At 44.0% G+C, this 18,417-nt stretch overlaps 1 protein-coding gene across 5 annotated transcripts in view; it reads right to left on the bottom strand.

The window, feature by feature from the left end:
- Positions 1–18,417, bottom strand: part of LRCH3 (leucine rich repeats and calponin homology domain containing 3) — a 3,082,729-nt gene that overhangs the window by 617,899 nt on the left and 2,446,413 nt on the right. For all 5 annotated transcript variants that reach the window (XM_044070695.1, XM_044070696.1, XM_044070697.1 and 2 more), the window contains one exon: positions 12,150–12,198. In XM_044070695.1, coding sequence (XP_043926630.1) covers positions 12,150–12,198 — 49 coding nt within the window. The remainder of the gene's footprint in view (positions 1–12,149; positions 12,199–18,417) is intronic.

Raw genomic sequence — 18,417 nt, 5'->3', positions numbered from 1 at the left:
TAAGGGCTAGACAACAGGCTTATAAAGAAAAAAAATCGAAAGAATAAGACATCTTCCCTCATTTCTTTTGTTTCTTGTCATGGGTTGAGAAAGAAGTTGCTCTCTCGGACACTTCTCCAGCCCAAACTGTCTTCCTTGAAAGCAGCTCAAAAGTACAGTTACCAGTCTGATGCTTTTAATCATTTTTTTAACAAGCAGCCAAGATGAAGAGTTAATGAAAAGGCAAAACTAATGTTGAAAGATGAAAAATCAGCATATTTGATGGAAAAAATGTTACCTGTGTGGGGAAAAACAGACTGAATGACACACAAATACATTATAACCAAGCTCAATGTTGCATAAAACGATAAAACAACAGAAAAGGATGTTTTATCAACCTTCATTCTTTTAAAGAAAAGACTAATCAACACCTTCTACTGAAAGTGAAGATTTTACCATGGGAAGCCCACTGATTAAACTCAACTAAGCACTCCTTGTACAAAATAAATGGATGCAGTATCCACATAGGTCAGGATGAAGAAGTGCAATATGTGGTAATTTAGAATCTGCTATTTTAATTTGAATTCTTTCATGTCAACATTCTACAAGTGGGATAGGTAGTATTTTTCTATTATTTGTACCTTTAATTTTACTGTTCAAGATATCTTTGGAAACCAGGTGGTATAGATACAGTGCTGTAATAAAATGAATGGACTTTCTGCATAACATGAAAAAAAAATCATAAGTTCTAAGTTCAAACATTCAAAGTCATGAAGAAAGGCTAACAAAACACAGCACAAATGTACAAGGAAAAGTACAGTTTTGTACCTACCATAAATGTAGATGTTTGAAGATCCACATTGCTGCAGTCATAACCTGTGGGGTAGTCCGCTGTCCTCGGTCAGCCCGAATACCAAAGTATTAGGCTGGCGTCGGTCATGAGCGCTCAGATCTGACGTCAGTGCGCCATGGTATTAAAGCGCATGACCGACGTCATATCCTCAGTCTTTTCTTGCCCCAGATGTCAGAAGGCCCTAAAAAGAAAGGCCACAGCCCAAAATAGAAAAACCTCCAAAACCCATGTACAAACAACATCTACAACCCAAACCATACAACCACTCCAAACTACAGAGGGGAAGGAGGGAGGGTAAATTGGACTGCAGCAATGTGGATCTTCGAACATCTACATTTATGGTAGGTACAAAACTGTACTATGTTCTTCATCTCACATTGCTGCAGTCATAACCTGTGGGTAGAATCCCAAAGCAAAGGTAAAGGGAGGTTGGCAAAATCATAAAGCATTGGGAGCTGCTAATATGCCCTGTAAGACTGCAGTGGCAAATCCAGCCCTAGATTTGGAATAAAGAGGAGATGGTAATGTTTAGAAAAAGTGTGCACTGAACTCCAAGTAGCTGCTTCCAAAATATCTTTAGTAGCTACACCCCTTAAAAAAGCAGTAGAAGTGGCAGTAGCCCTAGTGGAATGAGGTCTGATTCCAGCCGGAATCTCCTTACCATGATGAGAATAACAAAAGGCAATACAATGGCCAATCCACTTAGAAATAGTTTGTTTTGAAACAGGTTTACCCTGAGAGCCCAAAGCAAAAGAGACAAATAACTGTTGAGACTGTCTGAACCTTTTAGTCCTGCTCAAATAATAACGCAATTGCCTGTGAATATCCAAAGTGTGCAAAATTTTCTCCCCTTTATTTTGGGGATCAGCATAAAAGGTAGGCAAATGAATAGATTGGTTCAAGGCCACATTTGAAACCACTTTAGGCATAAAAGTAGGGTTAGTACGCAGAGATACCCTATCCTTATGAAAAATCAGGAAGGGTTCAACTGCCATTAGAGCCTGTAATTCAGATATCCTTCTAGCAGACGTAATGGCAAACAAAAAAGCAGTCTTCCAAGACAAAAACTTTAACTCAGACGTAGCTGCAGGTTCAAAAGGAGGTAAAGTAAGTTTTTCCAACACAAAATTGAGATCCCAGGAAGGAGTAGGAGCTCTACGCGGGGGTCTTATGTTCTTTGCCCCTCTAAGGAATTGCTTAAACAAAGGATGAGAGAATAAAGGTGGGTCACAGTCATAGTGAGCAGAAATGGCTGCAGCATGAACTTTTACAGAGGAGAAGGACAAACCCTTGTCTAATAATTCTGTAAGATATTGAAGAGAAACACTCAAATCAGGCCTGGAAACATCAAAGCTCTTTGCTTTGCTCCAAATAAAAATCTCCTCCATTTATCAGCATAAACTTTCCTTGTACTAGGCCTTCTGGCCTCCAAAATAACATTCAAAACTTGTTGAGGCAGCTGACCCTCCAGGTTCTAGAACAGAATATGCCATGCTGTTAGATGCAGGGACTGAATCCTGACATTGAGGAAATGATTGCCCGCCTGAGACAAAAGGTGTGGAATTGAAGGCAAAGGCCAAGGAGGCTCCCGCACTAAACTCCTCAGCAGAGGGTACCAGTGCTGTCGAGGCCAATCTGGAGCTATTAGAATCATGGAGGGCTTGTCTTGTCTGACCTTCAAGAGCACCTTGGGAAGGAGAGGCAGAGGAGGAAAGGCATAGACGTGAAGATTGCTCCAACTGAATGATAGAGCATCCACTTTCCAAGCTGTTGGATGAAACATCTTCGTGCAAAACTTTGGCAACTGGAAATTTAGTGGAGAAGCGAACAGATCTATGTCTGGAGTCCCCTATATCATTGTCAACTGTCGAAATACATGAGGATCCAACTTCCACTCGTGGGGATCCACCATCTGTCTGCTCAAAACATCTGCTAAGGAGTTCTGTGCTCCTGGCAGAAACCTTGCCTGAAGAGTGAGGTGCAAACTGAGAGCAGTCTCCCACAAAATCATAGCTTGCCTGCAAAGAGGGTACGAATGGGTTCCCCCTTGCTTGTTGATGTACCACATGACAGTTGTGTTGTCTGTTTGAATCAACACTTGTCCCGGGTGAAGTAAATCCCTGAAAGCCATCAATGCAAATTGGACTGCTAACATCTCCTTCAAGTTGATATGTAAATGTTGAAGTCTGGCAGGCCACGTGTCTTGAACCCATTTTCCATTGAGGTGTGCTCCCCAAGCCTTGTCCGAGGCATCTGTCGTTAAGATCCGACTCCTCTGGTCGGGTCACAGAGAGTCCCTTGTTTAGGTGACATTCCTGAGCCCACCACAAAATTCCTTTTGAATGCAAGGTATTATTTGAATGACAGTGTCCAGATCGTGGCAGTGTTGTGTCCACACATTTTGAGATACCATTGTAGCTTCCTCATATGCAGTTTGGCATTGGGAAGCACCAGAATACAAGATGCCATGAACCCCAAGGCTTGAAGGACTGTCCTTGCAGTCAGCCTGGACCAGAGACAATTGTTGGAAGTAAAGTGTAAGGTTCCTTTGCTTGTCCAGGGTCAAAAAAGCCATCTGGGAAGCTGTATTCAGTCTCACACCCAGAAAGCACATTTCCTGAGAGGGTACTAGACTGGACTTTGTTTCGTTCACAGAATACCCTAGGCACCTTAACACTGCCATAACATACTGTAGATGGTGAAGAAGCTTGTTTTTGTCTTGAGCAAGAATCAGGCAATCGTCCAAATAAGGATAAATTTGTATTCCTCTTAACCTTAAGAAGGCTATCACCGGAGCCAGAACCTTTGTGAACACCCTGGTGCAGTAGATAAGCCAAAGGGCAATGCAGAGAATTGATAATGTAAAGTCCCAGCCAAACGCAGGAATCTCCTGCAACTGGGCCTGATAGGAACATGAAGATAAGCCTCTTTGAGATCCAGAGTTACCATCCAGTGATCTTTGCCCAACAGAGGCAGAAGTTGTTGCAACGTCAACATTTTGAATTTTGGAATGTCCAGGTATGTGTTGAGGATAGATAAATCCAAAATTGGCCTCCAAGTGTTTCCTTTCTTTGGTACAAGAAACAGGCGAGAATAAAAACCTAGGCCCACTTCTGACAGAGGGACCTGCTGTATAGCCCCCATTTGAAGAAGTAAAGAAATCTGTTTGTGAGCCTCTACCCTTTGCTGAGGAGGAACGTCTGGCATGCCCTTGAAAGGGGGCAATGTGTGGAAATAAAACTTGTAGCCTTGGTCTATAATGTCCAACACCCATTTGTCCTGGGTGACTAAAAGCCAGTTTTGCTTGAAGAGTGCCAACTTTCCTCCCAAAGGAGCTGCCAAACAGGAGGGATCTGGCAGCTGAAGATGCAGGTCATTGGGCCTGTTTACGAAAGGACTGGCCCCTGCCCTCACCTGTAGATTGTGCAGGGGAACTCCACGTTCTAGGCCTGAAAGAACCTTGAGCTCTGCCCCTACCACGCCTAGATCTGCCCCTAGACTGTGAATCAGAAGAAGGATAAGCCCATCCCTTAGTAGGCCAATTCCTGCTAAACTTAGGGGGCTGCACCTGCAAAAAATCTTTAACAGTCTGCATAGACTTAGCCTTGTCTTCCATTTTCTTTAAGACAGACTCCACAGGAGAACCAAACAAAACTTCAGACTGTAAAGGAGCATCCAAAATTCTAGCTTTAACATGCTCTGACAAATTCTGATCCTTAAGCCAGGCGTGCCTGCGAATAACTGATCCAGTGGCAGCCACCCTGGAAGAAGCCTGTAAAGCATCGAAAAGTACAGTTTTGTACCTACCATAAATGTAGATGTTCGAGGATCCACATTGCTGCAGTCCTAACTATTGGGTAGTCCGCTGTCCAGTCGGCCCGAATACCAGAGTATATGGCTGACGTCGGTCAGGGCGCATTAGACTGACGTCAGTGCGTCAGGGTACTAATGCGCATGACCGACATATCCCTCAGTCTTTTCTTGCCCCAGATGTCAGAAGACCCTAAAAAGACAAGGCCCAAAATACCTGCACCAAAAATATGTACATTATATACAAAATTATATACAAAAATATCAGCATATAACCTCACCTACACAACCACCCCTAAACACAGAGGGGAAGGAGGGAGGACTGCAGCAATGTGGATCCTCGAACATCTACATTTATGGTAGGTACAAAACTGTACTATGTTCTTCATTCCACATTGCTGCAGTCTGTAGAATCCCAAAGCAGAGGTAAGGGCGGCTGGCAAATCATAAAGAAGCAGGAGCTGACAACATGCCTTGCAAAATAGCTGTGGCAAAACCAGCCCTAGACTTAGAGTAGAGAGGAAGGTGATAATGCTTAGAGAAAGTATGCACTGAACTCCAAGTAGCCGCCTCCAAAATATCCTTAGTTGCCACCCCCCTTAGAAATGCTGTTGAAGTGGCAGTAGCCCTAGTGGAATGAGGCCTAATCCCAGCTGGAATCTCCTTGCCATGATGGGAATAACAAAATGCAATGCAAAACCCAATCCACCTAGAAATAGTTTGTTTTGACACAGGCTTGCCCTGCGAACTCAAAGCAAAAGAAACAAACAACTGCTGAGACTGCCTAAAATCCTTAGTCCTGCTTAAATAATAACGAATTGCCTGTGTACATCTAAAGTGTGCAAAATCTTTTCCCTTTATTTTGGGGTCTGCATAAAAGTAGGCAAATGAATAGTTTGGTTTAAAGCCACACTAGAAACCACCTTAGGCATAAAGGAAGGATTAGTGCAATGATACCCTATCCTTATGGAAAATCAAAAGGGCTCTACTGCCATAAGGGCCTGCAACTCAGACACCCTTCTTGCAGAAGTAATAGCCAACAGAAAAGCAGTCTTCCATGACAAGTATTTCAATTCAGCAGTAGCCTCAAAAGGTTGTAGAGTAAGTTTTCCAACACAAAATTGAGATCCCAAGCAGGAGTAGGAGCTCGGGGGTCTTATATTCTTTGCCCTCTAAGAAACTGCTTGAACAAAGGATCACGAAAACAATGGTGGGTCACAATCATAGTGAGCTGAAATTGCTGCAGCATGAATCTTAATGGAAGAGAAGGACAAACCTTTGTCCAATAACTCAGTAAGATACTGAAGAGCCACACTCAAATTAGGCTCAGAAATCTCCAAATTCTTTGCTGTACTCCAAAATAAAAACCTCTTCCATTTTTCTGACACTTTCCTTGTACTAGGTCTTCTAGCTTCCATAATCACATTTAAAACTTGTTGAGGAAGTTGAGACCTGCTGTGTTTCAACACAGAATATGCCAGGCTGTTAGATGAAGAGAGTGAAGCTTGACATTGAGCAGATGACCGTCCTTCTGAGATAACAGATGTGGAATCAAAGGTAAAGGCCATGGAGGCTTCCTTACCAGACTCCTTAGTAGTGGGTACCAGTGTTGCGAGGCCAATCTGGAGCTATTAAAATCATCCTTGGCTTGTCTTGTCTGACCTTTAAGAGCACCTTTGGAAGAAGAGGCAGAGGTGGAAAGGCATACACATGAAGATTTTTCCAACTGAAAGAAAGAGCATCCACTTTCCAAGCTGTGTGATGAAACCCTTTGTGCAAAACTTTGGCAGCTGGTGGTTTAGCGGAGAAGCGAACAGATCTATGTCTGGAGTTCCCCATGACACTGTCAATTTCTGAAATACATGAAGATCCAGTTTCCACTGTGGGGATCCATGATTTGTCTGCTTAACACATCTGCTAAGGAGTTCTGTACTCCGGCCGAAACCTTGGCTCTAGAGTTAGTTGCAAGCTGAGCAGTCTCCCATAAAATCATTGCTTGCCTGCATAGAGGATAAGAATGTGTTCCCCTTGTTTGTTGATGTACCACATGACAGTTGTGTTGTCTGTTAGAATCAACACCTGCCCTGGAAGAAGTAACTCCTGAAAGCCATTAATGCAAACTGGACTGCTAACATCTCCTTCATGTTGATATGTAGATGCTGTAGTCTGGCAGGCCACTTGTCTTGTATCCACTTTCCATTTAGATGAGCTCCCAAGCAATGTCCGAGGCATCTGTCGTTAAAATCTGACTCGCCTCTGGCGGGTCACAGAGAGTCCCTTGTTTAGGTGACATTCCTGAGCCCACCACAAAATTCTTTTGAAGGCAAGGTATTATTTGAATGACAGTGTCCAAATCCTGGCAGTGCTGTGTCCATACATTTTGAGATACCATTGCAGCTTCCTCATATGCAGTTTGGCATTGGGAAGCACCAGAATACAAGATGCCATGAACCCTAATGCTTGAAGGACTGTCCTTGCAGTCAGACTGATGAGATAGTTGATGGAAGTAAAGGGATAGACTCTTTTGTTTGTCCGGGGTTAAAAGGCCATCTGGGCTGCTGTATTCAGTCTCACACCCAGAAAGCACATGTCTTGAGAGGGTACTAGACTGGACTTTATTTCGTTCACAGAATACCCTAGGCATCTTAGCACTGCTATAACATATTCCAGATGCTGTAGAAGATCTTCCTTTTCTTGAGCCAGAATCAGGCAATCGTCCAAGTAAGGATAGATTTGAATTCCTTTTAGCCTGAAGTAAGCTATCACTGGAGCCAGAACCTTTGTGAATACTCTGGGCGAGTAGATAAGCCAAAGGGCAATGCAGAGAACTGATAATGAGAATTTCCAGCTCGAAACGCAGATACTTCCTGCAACTTAGTCTTATAGGCACATGAAGGTAAGCTTCCTTGAGATCTAAAGTTACCATCCAGTGATCTTTGCCCAGCAGAGGTAAAAGCTGTTGTAACGTCAACATCTTGAACTTGGGAATGTCCAGATAAGTGTTGAGGATAGATAAATCCAAAATTGGTCTCCACGTGTTCCCCTTCTTTGGTACTAGGAACAGGCGAGAATAAAATCCTAGGCCCCTTTCTGATACAGGGACTGGCTGAATGGCCCCTATTTGGAGTAACAGAGAAATTTGCTTGTGAGCCTCTTTCGAGGAGGAGCGTCTGGCATGCCTTTGAAAGGGGCAATGTATGGAAATAAAACCTGTAACCGTGGTGAATGATATCCAACACCCATCTGTCTTGAGTAATTAAATCCCAATTTTCTTTGAAAAGAGACAGTCTTCCTCCCAAAGGAGCTGCCAGCGAGAATCTACTGGCAGCTGAAAAGGCAGGTCATTGGGTCTGTTTACGAAAGGACTGACCCTGCCCTCACCAGAAGTCTGAGCAGGTGAACTCCCTGTTCTAGGCCTAAAAGAACCCTGAGCTCTGCCCCTACCACGTCTAGACCTACCCCTAGACTGGGAATCATAAGCAGGATATGTCCATCCCTTAGTAGGCCAATTTCTACTAAACTTGGCTGCACCTGCAAAAATCTTTAACAGTTTGCATAGACTTAGCTTTGTCCTCCATTTTCTTTAAAACGGCTTCCACAGGCGAACCAAACAACACATCAGACTGTAAAGGAGCATCCAAAATCCTTGTCTTAACATGCTCAGCTAAATTCTGATCCCTCAACCAGGCATGCCTGCGAAGAACAGAACTAGTGGCAGCCACCCTCGAGGAGGCCTGTACAGCATCAAAACCACATTGCAAAGAATGCTTACCCACTTGTTCAGACACATGAACTAAATCCAGCAACTCTTTACACTCAATACCTCCCGCCAAAGCATCCACCTTAGATTTCAGTTGTGAAAGGAGATAATTTTGATATTTTAGCATGTGAAACTGACAATTTAACGCCCTCATGGCCAAAGTGGAAGAAGTATACACTTTCTTTCCCCATCTATCCAAAGCCCTTGCCTCTATCAGTGGGAACAGGGTTTTTAACCACAGAGGCCTTAACACCTTTAGGTCCCTGAGAAACAGTTTCCGGGTCTGCCCTAGGACTCTTAAAAAGATACTTATGAGCTTCAGGCACCCTATAGTACCTATCAGGTTTAACAGGAGCAGGAGGCAAAGAATCAGGGTTCAGGGAAGCCTCTGCAAAAACATCCTCCACCACATTCAACACAGGAGGTATAGCTAAGGGCCTATGCAGGGGTAAAAACAAGAATTCCCTAAGCCTTTTCCTGGAATCAGAGTAATCCTGTCCTTCCCATTTAAAGTGCTCCCTCATGGAATGCAGAGTCTCTGAAAATGAGAAATCCTCAGGAGGAGAAGCTGTAGGAGTGGAATCATCCACATCAGAATCAGAATAAGGAGGATACTCCTGCAAATCTTCAGAAGACTCAGAAGCCTCTGAACACTGTTCAAAACTATCAAACTCAGGTTCCACCCTAGGCCTCTTATCAGGGGGGGGCATAGAACCTCTAATCATAGTAATCAAATCTTCTGCCATTTTAAGCATATGTTTCTTAGGCACAGAACCTGAAGTGCTAGGAGAAGCCCCCACTGAGGCTAAACTTGGCCTACCTCTCAAAGAAGTTTTGGAAACAGAAGGAGAGGCTCTAACTACCTTGGGAAGAGAGGGAAGCACAGTTACCTGAGAAGCCCCCTCAGCCTGGCCTACCTCCTGAGAAGGCACATCCTGTAACAGTAAAGTCTCTGCCTGAGACTCCAAAGAAACTCCTGGCAAAACCTCTGGCTCCACTGAGCCTTCTAAAGAACCGACGTCTGGGACTGTCGGTTCATCAACCCTAGGCTTCGCTGTTTTGTCCTTGCGCTTCTTGGGCCAGGCGGGCGTCGGAGCATCCGGCGGCATTTTATAATTACAACGCTTCCCAAACACTAACCTGGCACAGTCTAACCTTCTCTTAATAGTGCGTTTGTTAAACCTAGCACAAGAGCGGCATCCAACAACGTCGTGCTCAGGCCCTAAACAAGGTATACACAAGGTATGGTAATCCCTATGAGGTATCTGTTTCCCACAAGAAATACAGTTATTCACTTTTTCTGACATCCGGTTAAATACTGAGGCAAGAAAAACCAAAATGTTCTAGCGGGTACTTAGCCAACTCTGATTCGGTCTGAAACTCCGACTTCGGAAATATTTCAGAACGCCAACCTGCACTCGCAAAACTGCTTCTGCATCGGACCATGCGGCAAAAAAGACTGAGGATATGACGTCGGTCATGCGCATTAGTACCCTGACGTACTGACGTCAGTCTAATGCGCCCTGACCGACGTCAGCCATATACTCTGGTATTCGGGCCGACTGGACAGCGGACTACCCAATAGTTAGGACTGCAGCAATGTGGAATGAAGAACATCCACACTGCAAAGAATGCTTACCCACCTGATCAGAGGCATGAACCAAATCCTGTAATTCCTTACACTATGCCCTCTGCCAAAGCATCTACCTTAGATTTTAACTGAGTAATGAGAAAATTCTGGTACTTCAACATATGAAACTGGCAATTCAGAGCCCTCATTGCTAGAGTGGAAGAGGTGTACACTTTCTTACCCCACCTATCCAAAGCTCTAGAATCTTTATCCATAGGAACTGGATTCTTTACAACAGAAGCCCTGACACCCTTGGGTCCCTGGCTAATAGTTTCTGGGTCAGCCCTTGGGCTCTTATACAAATATTTATGAGCCTCAGGTACTCTGTAATACCTATCTGGTTTAACTGGTGCAGGAGGCAAAGAGTCTGGATTAAGGGAAGCCTCCGAGAAAACATCCTGAACAACATCCAAAACAGGAGGTATAGCTAAGGGCCGATGTTGTGGTGAAAACAAAAATTCCCTAAGCCTCTTTCGGGAATCCGAGAAATCCTGACCTTCCCATTTAAAATGCTCCCTCATAGAATGCAGGGTTTCTGAAAAAGAAAAATCCTCTGGAGGAGAAGCAGAAGGAGTGGAATCCTCTGCGTCTGAATCAGAATAAGGAGGAAAATCCTGAGTGTCTTCAGCCGAAGACTCTGAGTAATCTGAAGCCTGTTCCAAACTTTCCACCTCTGGCTCCACCCTAGGCCTCTTATCTGGAGGGGGCATAGAACCCCTGATTAAGGAAATTAAATCTTCTGCCATTTTAAGCATGTGTTTTTAGGCACAGAACCTGCAGAACTAGGACTGACACCTGAGGAAGACAAACCAGGCCTGCCCTTAGAAGGTACCTTAGGGACAGAAGGAGAAGGCCTAACCACCTTAGGCAAAGAAGGGAGTACAGCAACCTGAGAGGCCCCCTCAGCCTGACCTGACTCCTGAGAGGCCACATCCTGCAAAATTAACGTCTCCCCCTGAGACTCAGCTGAAACCTCGGCTGGATCTACAGATTCCACCGTAGTTTCTAAAGAACCGGCGTCCGGAACGGACGACTCATCCTGCTTGGACCTTAACGATTTTTCCTTGCGCTTCTTAGCGGTAGCGGGCGTCGGAGAATCCGACGGCATATTGCAATTACACCGCTTACCGAAGACAAGCCTAGCGCAATCTAACCTACGTTTAATGGTGCGCTTATTAAACCTAGCACAAAAGCGACACCCGACTACGTCGTGCTCAGGCCCCAAACAAGGAATACAGAGAGAGTGGTAATCCCTATGCGGTATCTGTTTCCCACAAGAAATACAACTATTCACTTTTTCTGACATCCGGAATTAACTGAGGCAAGAAAAAACAAAAATATTCTAACGGGTACTTAGCCCAACTTGGTTTCGGTCTGAAACTCAGAATACGAAAATTTCAGAACGCCGAACGGCACTTGCAAACGCTGCTTCTGCTTCGGACCATGCAGCAAAAAAGACTGAGGATATGACGTCGGTCATGCGCTTTAATACCATGACGCACTGACGTCAGATCTGAGCGCCCATGACCGACGCCAGCCTAATACTTTGGTATTCGGGCCGACCGAGGACAGCGGACTACCCCACAGGTTATGACTGCAGCAATGTGAGATGAAGAACATCATAAGATTGAGCAGAAAGTACACTGAGAAAGGAAGGAAGCACTTAAGTTAAACAAAGTTCTGTGTAGCTTGCTTAGAATTATTCTGGGAGTTTGAAACAGTAGATTCCCTAACACTAGTTACTGTTGCAACATCTAGAAAATCACACTGCCTCCCACCTGATATCCGTATTGTGTAAGAAATATACTTCTATCCACTTCCACAATACTGCTTGATAATCTGCTTGTAGGAGACAGGCAAATCATACATACTGGCACATACAGATAAAGAATACTGCATTTCACTACAACATCTCTGCCTCTGCAGCTCACCTTGAATTACAACACACACAGCAATACACAACTTAACAGTGTATACAGTAAATGCATAATGCACTTCTGATGTAAATCAAGAAGTGTTTTTCATAGGGTTCATAACAGTGCAATATTTTACCCTGTTTTACATTATGGAAGCTCCTAAACTGGACACTGAGACTGATTTCCAGCAAATTTCCTTACCTGTCTGGTTAGTAGGGGAGTTCACTGAAAACGAGTATCGATCTTCATTCTACAGAGTAGAAAAATAATATATTAGAAGCAAGACATTTAAGCATCAGCAACATCATGATGCACTGAAATAATAATGAAATAAGTCCAAGGGCTCACTATGCACTCATCTCACACCGAATCAGACCACTGCATCTATTAATAATGCTGGGAAAAAAATCACCTTAAATATAAGAAACTTACATGAGCAAGGACACTGACAAAAATGATGCCACCTTATCTACTAATTTAGTTCACATTAAAAGCAACTACAATGTGTGATACAAACAGCCACAGAGAGTTTGGTACCATTCCCTGCTGCTCTGTGTTGGGAAAGTACAGTTGTGTACACTTACCATAAATGTAGATGTTCGAGTGTATTCACTCTTGCAGTCATTACATTTGGGTAATCCTGCTGGCAGGTTGCCCTCAGCCGGCCTGAATTCCAAAGTCTTGGGTCCTGCGTCAGCTGCTGTCACCCCTTCCCTGACGACAGGTCATCAGGGGTATAAAAGAAGCAGCCAACGCCATTTTCTTCAGTTTTTCTTGCCCCAGATGTCAGGTGCCCCCTAAAAGGATAGCCAAACTTTATATATATATATATATATATATATATATATATATATATATATATATATATATCAATAAATGCAACAATATAAATTTTACCTTCATCTATAAGCAAATACACCACATAGGTTGTATAAATCATAGAAGGAAAGATAAGATCCATAGAAAAAAGGGGGATGGCGGTTGGGTAACCTGGACTGCAACAGTGAATACACTCGAACATCTACATTTATGGTAAGTGTACACAACTGTACTATGTTCTTTGTGTTTCACTGTTGCAGTCATTACATTTGGGTAGAGTCCCAAAGCTATGGGTGGGAGGCTGTAGCTAAACAGCATTAGGAGCAGCTATGAGGCCCTGCAGAACTGCAGTGGTAAAGCCTGCCCTGGATTTAGAATACAGTGGCAGATGATAATGCTTTGTAAAGGTGTGCACTGAACTCCAAGTAGCCGCCTCGAAAATGTCTCTGGTTGGTACTCCCCTGGGAAAGGCTGCTGAAGTGGCTGCAGCTCTGGTGGAATGTGGCCTCATGCCCTTAGGCACTGGCTTGCCATGGTGTAAATAGCATAAACGAATGTAGTGGCCTATCCACTTAGAAATAGTCTGCTTTGAGATAGCCTTTCCTTGTGATCCTGCAGCATATGCCACTAGTAATTGCTCTGTCTTCCTGAAAGCTTTGGTTCTGTCCAAGTAAAATCTAAGCTGTCTGTGTACGTCCAAAGAGTGCAGAATTCTCTCCCCCTTGTTCTGTGGATTTGGATAAAAAGTTGGCAGATGAATAGTTTGGTTAAGAGCCACACTGGACACCATTTTAGGCATAAATGTTGGGTTTGTTCTCAGAGAGACCCTGTCTGGATAAAAAATGATAAAAGGTTCCACAGCCATGAGCGCCTGTAGCTCTGAAACTCGTCTTGCAGAAGTAATTGCTAGGAGCAGAGCTGTTTTCCACGATAAAAACTTTATATCAACAGTAGTAGCTGGCTCAAAAGGAGGCAGGATGAGCTTTTCCAAGACATAATTGAGGTCCCCATGCAGGTATCGGTGATCTCCATGGAGGCCTTAAATTTTTGGCTCCTCTGAGGTACTGCTTTAATAAAGGATGAGAAAAAAATTGGTGGCTTTGTATTGTAATGAGCCGAAATGGCAGAGGCATGAATTTTAATTGATGAAAAGGATAGGCCTTTGTCCAGCATCTCAGTTAAGTATTGCAAAATCTGAGGAATATTTGGTACAGTTGTATCAGTTCCTTGTGCCTGGTTCCAAGCACAGAATCTCTTCCATTTTCCAGCGTAAGACTTTCTAGTACTAGGCCTTCTGGCTTCCAGAATGACATCCATCACAGCTTTACTGAGAGGTGTTTTTTGTATGACTACATTATCTGCCATGCTGCCAGGTTTAATGTCCTGAGTTGGCTGTGCAGGATCTGATTGTTTTGCTGGGACAGCAGACGAGGTAATTATGGTAAGGTCCAAGCTGGGCATAGAGACAAGTTCCTTAGGATTGGGTACCAGTACTGGCAGGGCCAGTGTGCGGCAATCAGTATCATCTTTGGCGTCTCCTGTCTGACCTTTAGGAGTACCTTGGGGAGGAGAGGCAGTGGAGGAAAAGCATATACTGATAGGTTTTTCCAGCTGAAAGATAGGGCATCCATTTTCCATGCTTGTCTGTGCTAAGTCCTTGTGCAGAATCTTTTTAGTTGGTAGTTGTCAGGGGAGGCAAATAGATCTATGTCCGGGCATCCCCATTCCCTTGTTATCATGCTGAAGACTTGTGGATCCAGCTGCCACTCATGGGGATCCATGAGGTTTCTGCTTAGTTCGTCTGCCAGAGTATTTTCCTTTCCTGGCAGGAATTGTGCCTGGAAATCTACTTGGTAAGTCAAAGCTGTGTCCCACAATGTCATGGCTAGTCTGCAAAGGGGGTAAGAATGTGTGCCCCCGTGCTTGTTTATATACCACATGACCATGGTGTTGTCTATCTTTATCAGTAGTTGTGCCGGATGAAGTAGGTCCTTGAAGGCTGTCAGGGCATTTTGAACAGCTAGCATCTTTTTGATTGATATGTAGATGCATTTGGTTTGAGGTCCATGTGCCCTGAATGCATCTTCCTGCCATGTGGGCCCCCCAGGCATAATCTGATGCATCCGTTGTTAGTGACTGCCTGGCTGGGGGTAATGTGAATGGCTGTCCCTTGTTTTGGTGACAAGCCTTTGCCCACCATCGAAACTCCTGTTGCAGGCAGAGAATGAGAGTGATCATTGTTTCCAGGCTGTGGCAATGTTGAGTCCAAACACTTTTTAGGTACCATTGAAGTTTCCTCAAATGTAATCTTGCATATGGAATTAGTAGGATGCAGGATGCCATGAAGCCCAAAGCCTGCAGAATTTGTCTTGCAGATAACTGGGCCTTTGATGCAAACATTGTGAAATAGGCAGTCAGTTGCCTTTGTTTGTCTGGCGTGAGATAAACCATCTGGGCAGTTGTATTCAAGCTTGCACCCAGGAATGTTATCTTTTGAGAGCGTACTAGTTTTGATTTCTTTTCGTTGACCGTGTACCCTAGGCATGTTAGAAGTCTTTTCACAAACGCCAGATGTTGAAGAAGAATGTCCTTGTTCTCTGCTTGAATTAGACAGTCGTCCAAGTAAGGATATATCTGTATTTCTCTTTTTGTCTGCAGAATGCAATTACTGATGCCAGGGACTTTGTAAAGACCCTGGGCGCAGTAGATAAGCCAAAAGGCAATGCAGAGAACTGGTAATGCACTGAACCAGCCTTGAATCTGAGGTATCTTCTGCACGATTGTCTGATTGGAACATGCAGGTATACCTCTTTTAGGTCTAAAGTCACAAGCCAAGCATTCTTGCCCAGCATATGCAGAAGCTGCTGCAAAGTCAACATTTTGAATTTTGGAATATCCAGGAATGTGTTCAGAATAGATAGGTCCAGTATCGGCCTCCAGGCCTTGTCTTTTCTGGGTACCAAGAACAGTAGAGTAAAATCCTTGTCCCTGCTCTTGCTCTGGTACTTGTTAAATGGCCCCCATGTCCATGAGGGATGAAACTTGTTTTTGTGCCTCTGCCCATTGATGTTTTGGCAGATCTGACCAGCCATTTGCCTTTGGCAGAGTATGGAAATGGAATTTGTAGCCTTGTGACACTATATTCAGAACCCACTTGTCCTGGGTTATAATGTGCCAATTTTGAGCAAAAAGTGCTAATTTTCCCCCTAAGGGTGCTGCCAGAAGATAAGTGTTTGGTGCAGGCAGGGGAAAGTCAATGGGACTGCTTTCTGTATGTTTGTGCTTTATCTTCTGTAGCTTTGGAGGTAGAAGCACCCCACTGTTTTGACTTATAAGAACCTTGCGCCTGGGATCTGCCCCTATGAGGTCTGTCTGACACAGGAAAGGACCATTTGTTTGTAGGCCAGTGTCTGCTAAACCTAGGTGGCTGTACTTGTAAAAAATCTTTAACAGTTTGCATAGATTTAGCTTCGTCTTCCATTTTCTTTAACACCTCTTCTGCCTTAGCACCAAAGTATCATGCTGTAAAGGTGCATCTAGTAACTTAACTTTAACATGATCAGGCAGATTTTGTTCCTTTAACCAAGCATGCCTCCTAATTACAGAACCTGTAACTGCAGCCCTGCAGGAGGCCTCCAAAGAATCAAAACCACATTGCAAAGTATGCTTTCCAACTTGTTCAGCTGCATGCAATAAAGCCTGTATTTCCTTGTTTTCATCAAATTTAGAATTTAACATAATTTTCTGTTTAAGCAATCCCATGAGATGTTGCTGATACTTGAGCATATGAAACTGACAGTTAAAGGCCCTTATTGCCAAAGTTGCAGATGTGTAAACCTTTTTTCCCCATCTATCCAGTGCCCTTGAATCTCTGTCAGAGGGGGTTGGGTTTTTTGCTGTAGAGGCCTTAACTCCCTTGGGACCCTGTGAAATAGTTTCTGGGTCAGCAGCAGGTTTTTTAAAAAGAAATTTGTGAGAGTCAGGAACCCTGTAATATCTGTCAGGCTTAACGGGAGCTGGAGGTAAGGAGTCAGGGGTCAAACTACACTCTGAAAACACATCATCTACAATGTTTAACACAGGGGGAATGGCTAGAGCCCTGTACTGTGGTAGTAAAAGGAAATCCCTGAGCCTCTTTTTAGATTCTGAAAAATATTGGCTTTCCCACTGAAAATGTTCCCTCATGGTATGCAAGGTTTCTACAAAGGAATAATCCTCAGGAGGGGATGCTGAAAGTATAGATTCTTCAGCATCAGAATCCTCACAGGGGGGTAAAGAATATTCCTGATCAGAAGAGGAATCAGAAGAAATAGAAACCTGATCTGAAGATTCATAGTCAGTGTCTTGCCTAGGCCTCTTATCAGGAGGGGGATGGGAACCCCTGATCAACGTAATCAGGTCTTCGGCCATCTTGATCATCGGTTTGTTGGGCATAGAGGTCTGTACACGTGGCTCATGAGTTTGTTTCTTTGCTTTAGAAGCTGCTTTAGTCTTTGAAGCTGAATTCATTTTAATGTAAAGATGTTGTGGTCTGAATACACCCTCAAAAGCCGGTACCTGCTCAGTGGCTCCGGACCCATCCGAGGGATTAGCGTCCAAGGTTCCAATACTTTGAGTATCCAGCGGCATGGCTGACTCCACGTGGGAGTCGGTGGCGGCCTGCAACTCTAAAGTAGCGGGTGTCAGGGGCTGTGGAAGCACCTCACTGAGAACCGGTGAGCCGGCGATTGGTTTAGGAGAAGCTTCGTCGTCGGTTTTGGGCCTCGTTTTTTTTTCTCTATCCTTTTCGTTGCGTTTTTTGTAAACTCCGGTTGTCGGATGGCTATCCGATGACATTTTAGGATAATTAAACCGGCTACCAAAATACTTTAAAGCAAAATTATACCGTCGCTTAATAGTGCGTTGGTTAAATCTAGCTCAAAATCGACAACCAGAAACATTGTGATCAGGGCCTAGGCAAGGAATACAGTAAGAATGAAAATCCTTATGAGGTATTTGCTTTCCACAAGTAATACAATTATTAACTTTTTCTGACATCGGTCTGGAGCAAGAAAAAAAGTTTCCCCAACAGGGTACTTAGCTTTATTGAAGACTTCAGTTCTGAAACTCAAACACGAACATTTCAGGAGTCAACCGAGCGGCACTTGTGAACTGCTTCTGCTTCAGGCACCGTGCAGCAAGAAAGACTGAAGAAAATGGCGTTGGCCACTTCTTTTATACCCCTGACGACCTGACGTCAGGAAGGGGTGGCAGCAGCTGACGCAGGACCCAAGACTTTGGAATTCAGGCCGGCTGAGGGCAACCTGCCAGTAGGATTACCCAAATGTAATGACTGCAACAGTAAAACATGAAGAACATCACTCTTGTCACAGAAGCCTAAGGTCGGTCTTACCCAGCACATAATCCACAGCTATGTACATTTACCCAAGTGTTAGTCCCATGACATCACTGCAAGGTTGTGTGTACTTCCAACATCTAGCTACAATGCTGCTGTGCATTTCATGATGCACACCAAGTACACACCATGGCCCTTCATGCTGCTACAGCACATCCCAGCCTCTGCCAGAAGCCAATGCAGCAGTGGTCCAATCACCCCCTTGGCAGAACAACTGACCGTAACTACTTATTTCTACTTGCTCTTGTTTGCTCC

This window comes from Protopterus annectens, chromosome 4.part1, assembly GCF_019279795.1.
Source record: "Protopterus annectens isolate FY-2018-M chromosome 4.part1, PAN1.0, whole genome shotgun sequence".
In the NCBI taxonomy this organism is placed as follows: domain Eukaryota; kingdom Metazoa; phylum Chordata; order Ceratodontiformes; family Protopteridae; genus Protopterus; species Protopterus annectens.
Note: the sequence above shows the minus strand (reverse complement) of the source record. Positions and strands in the feature narration are given on the sequence as shown.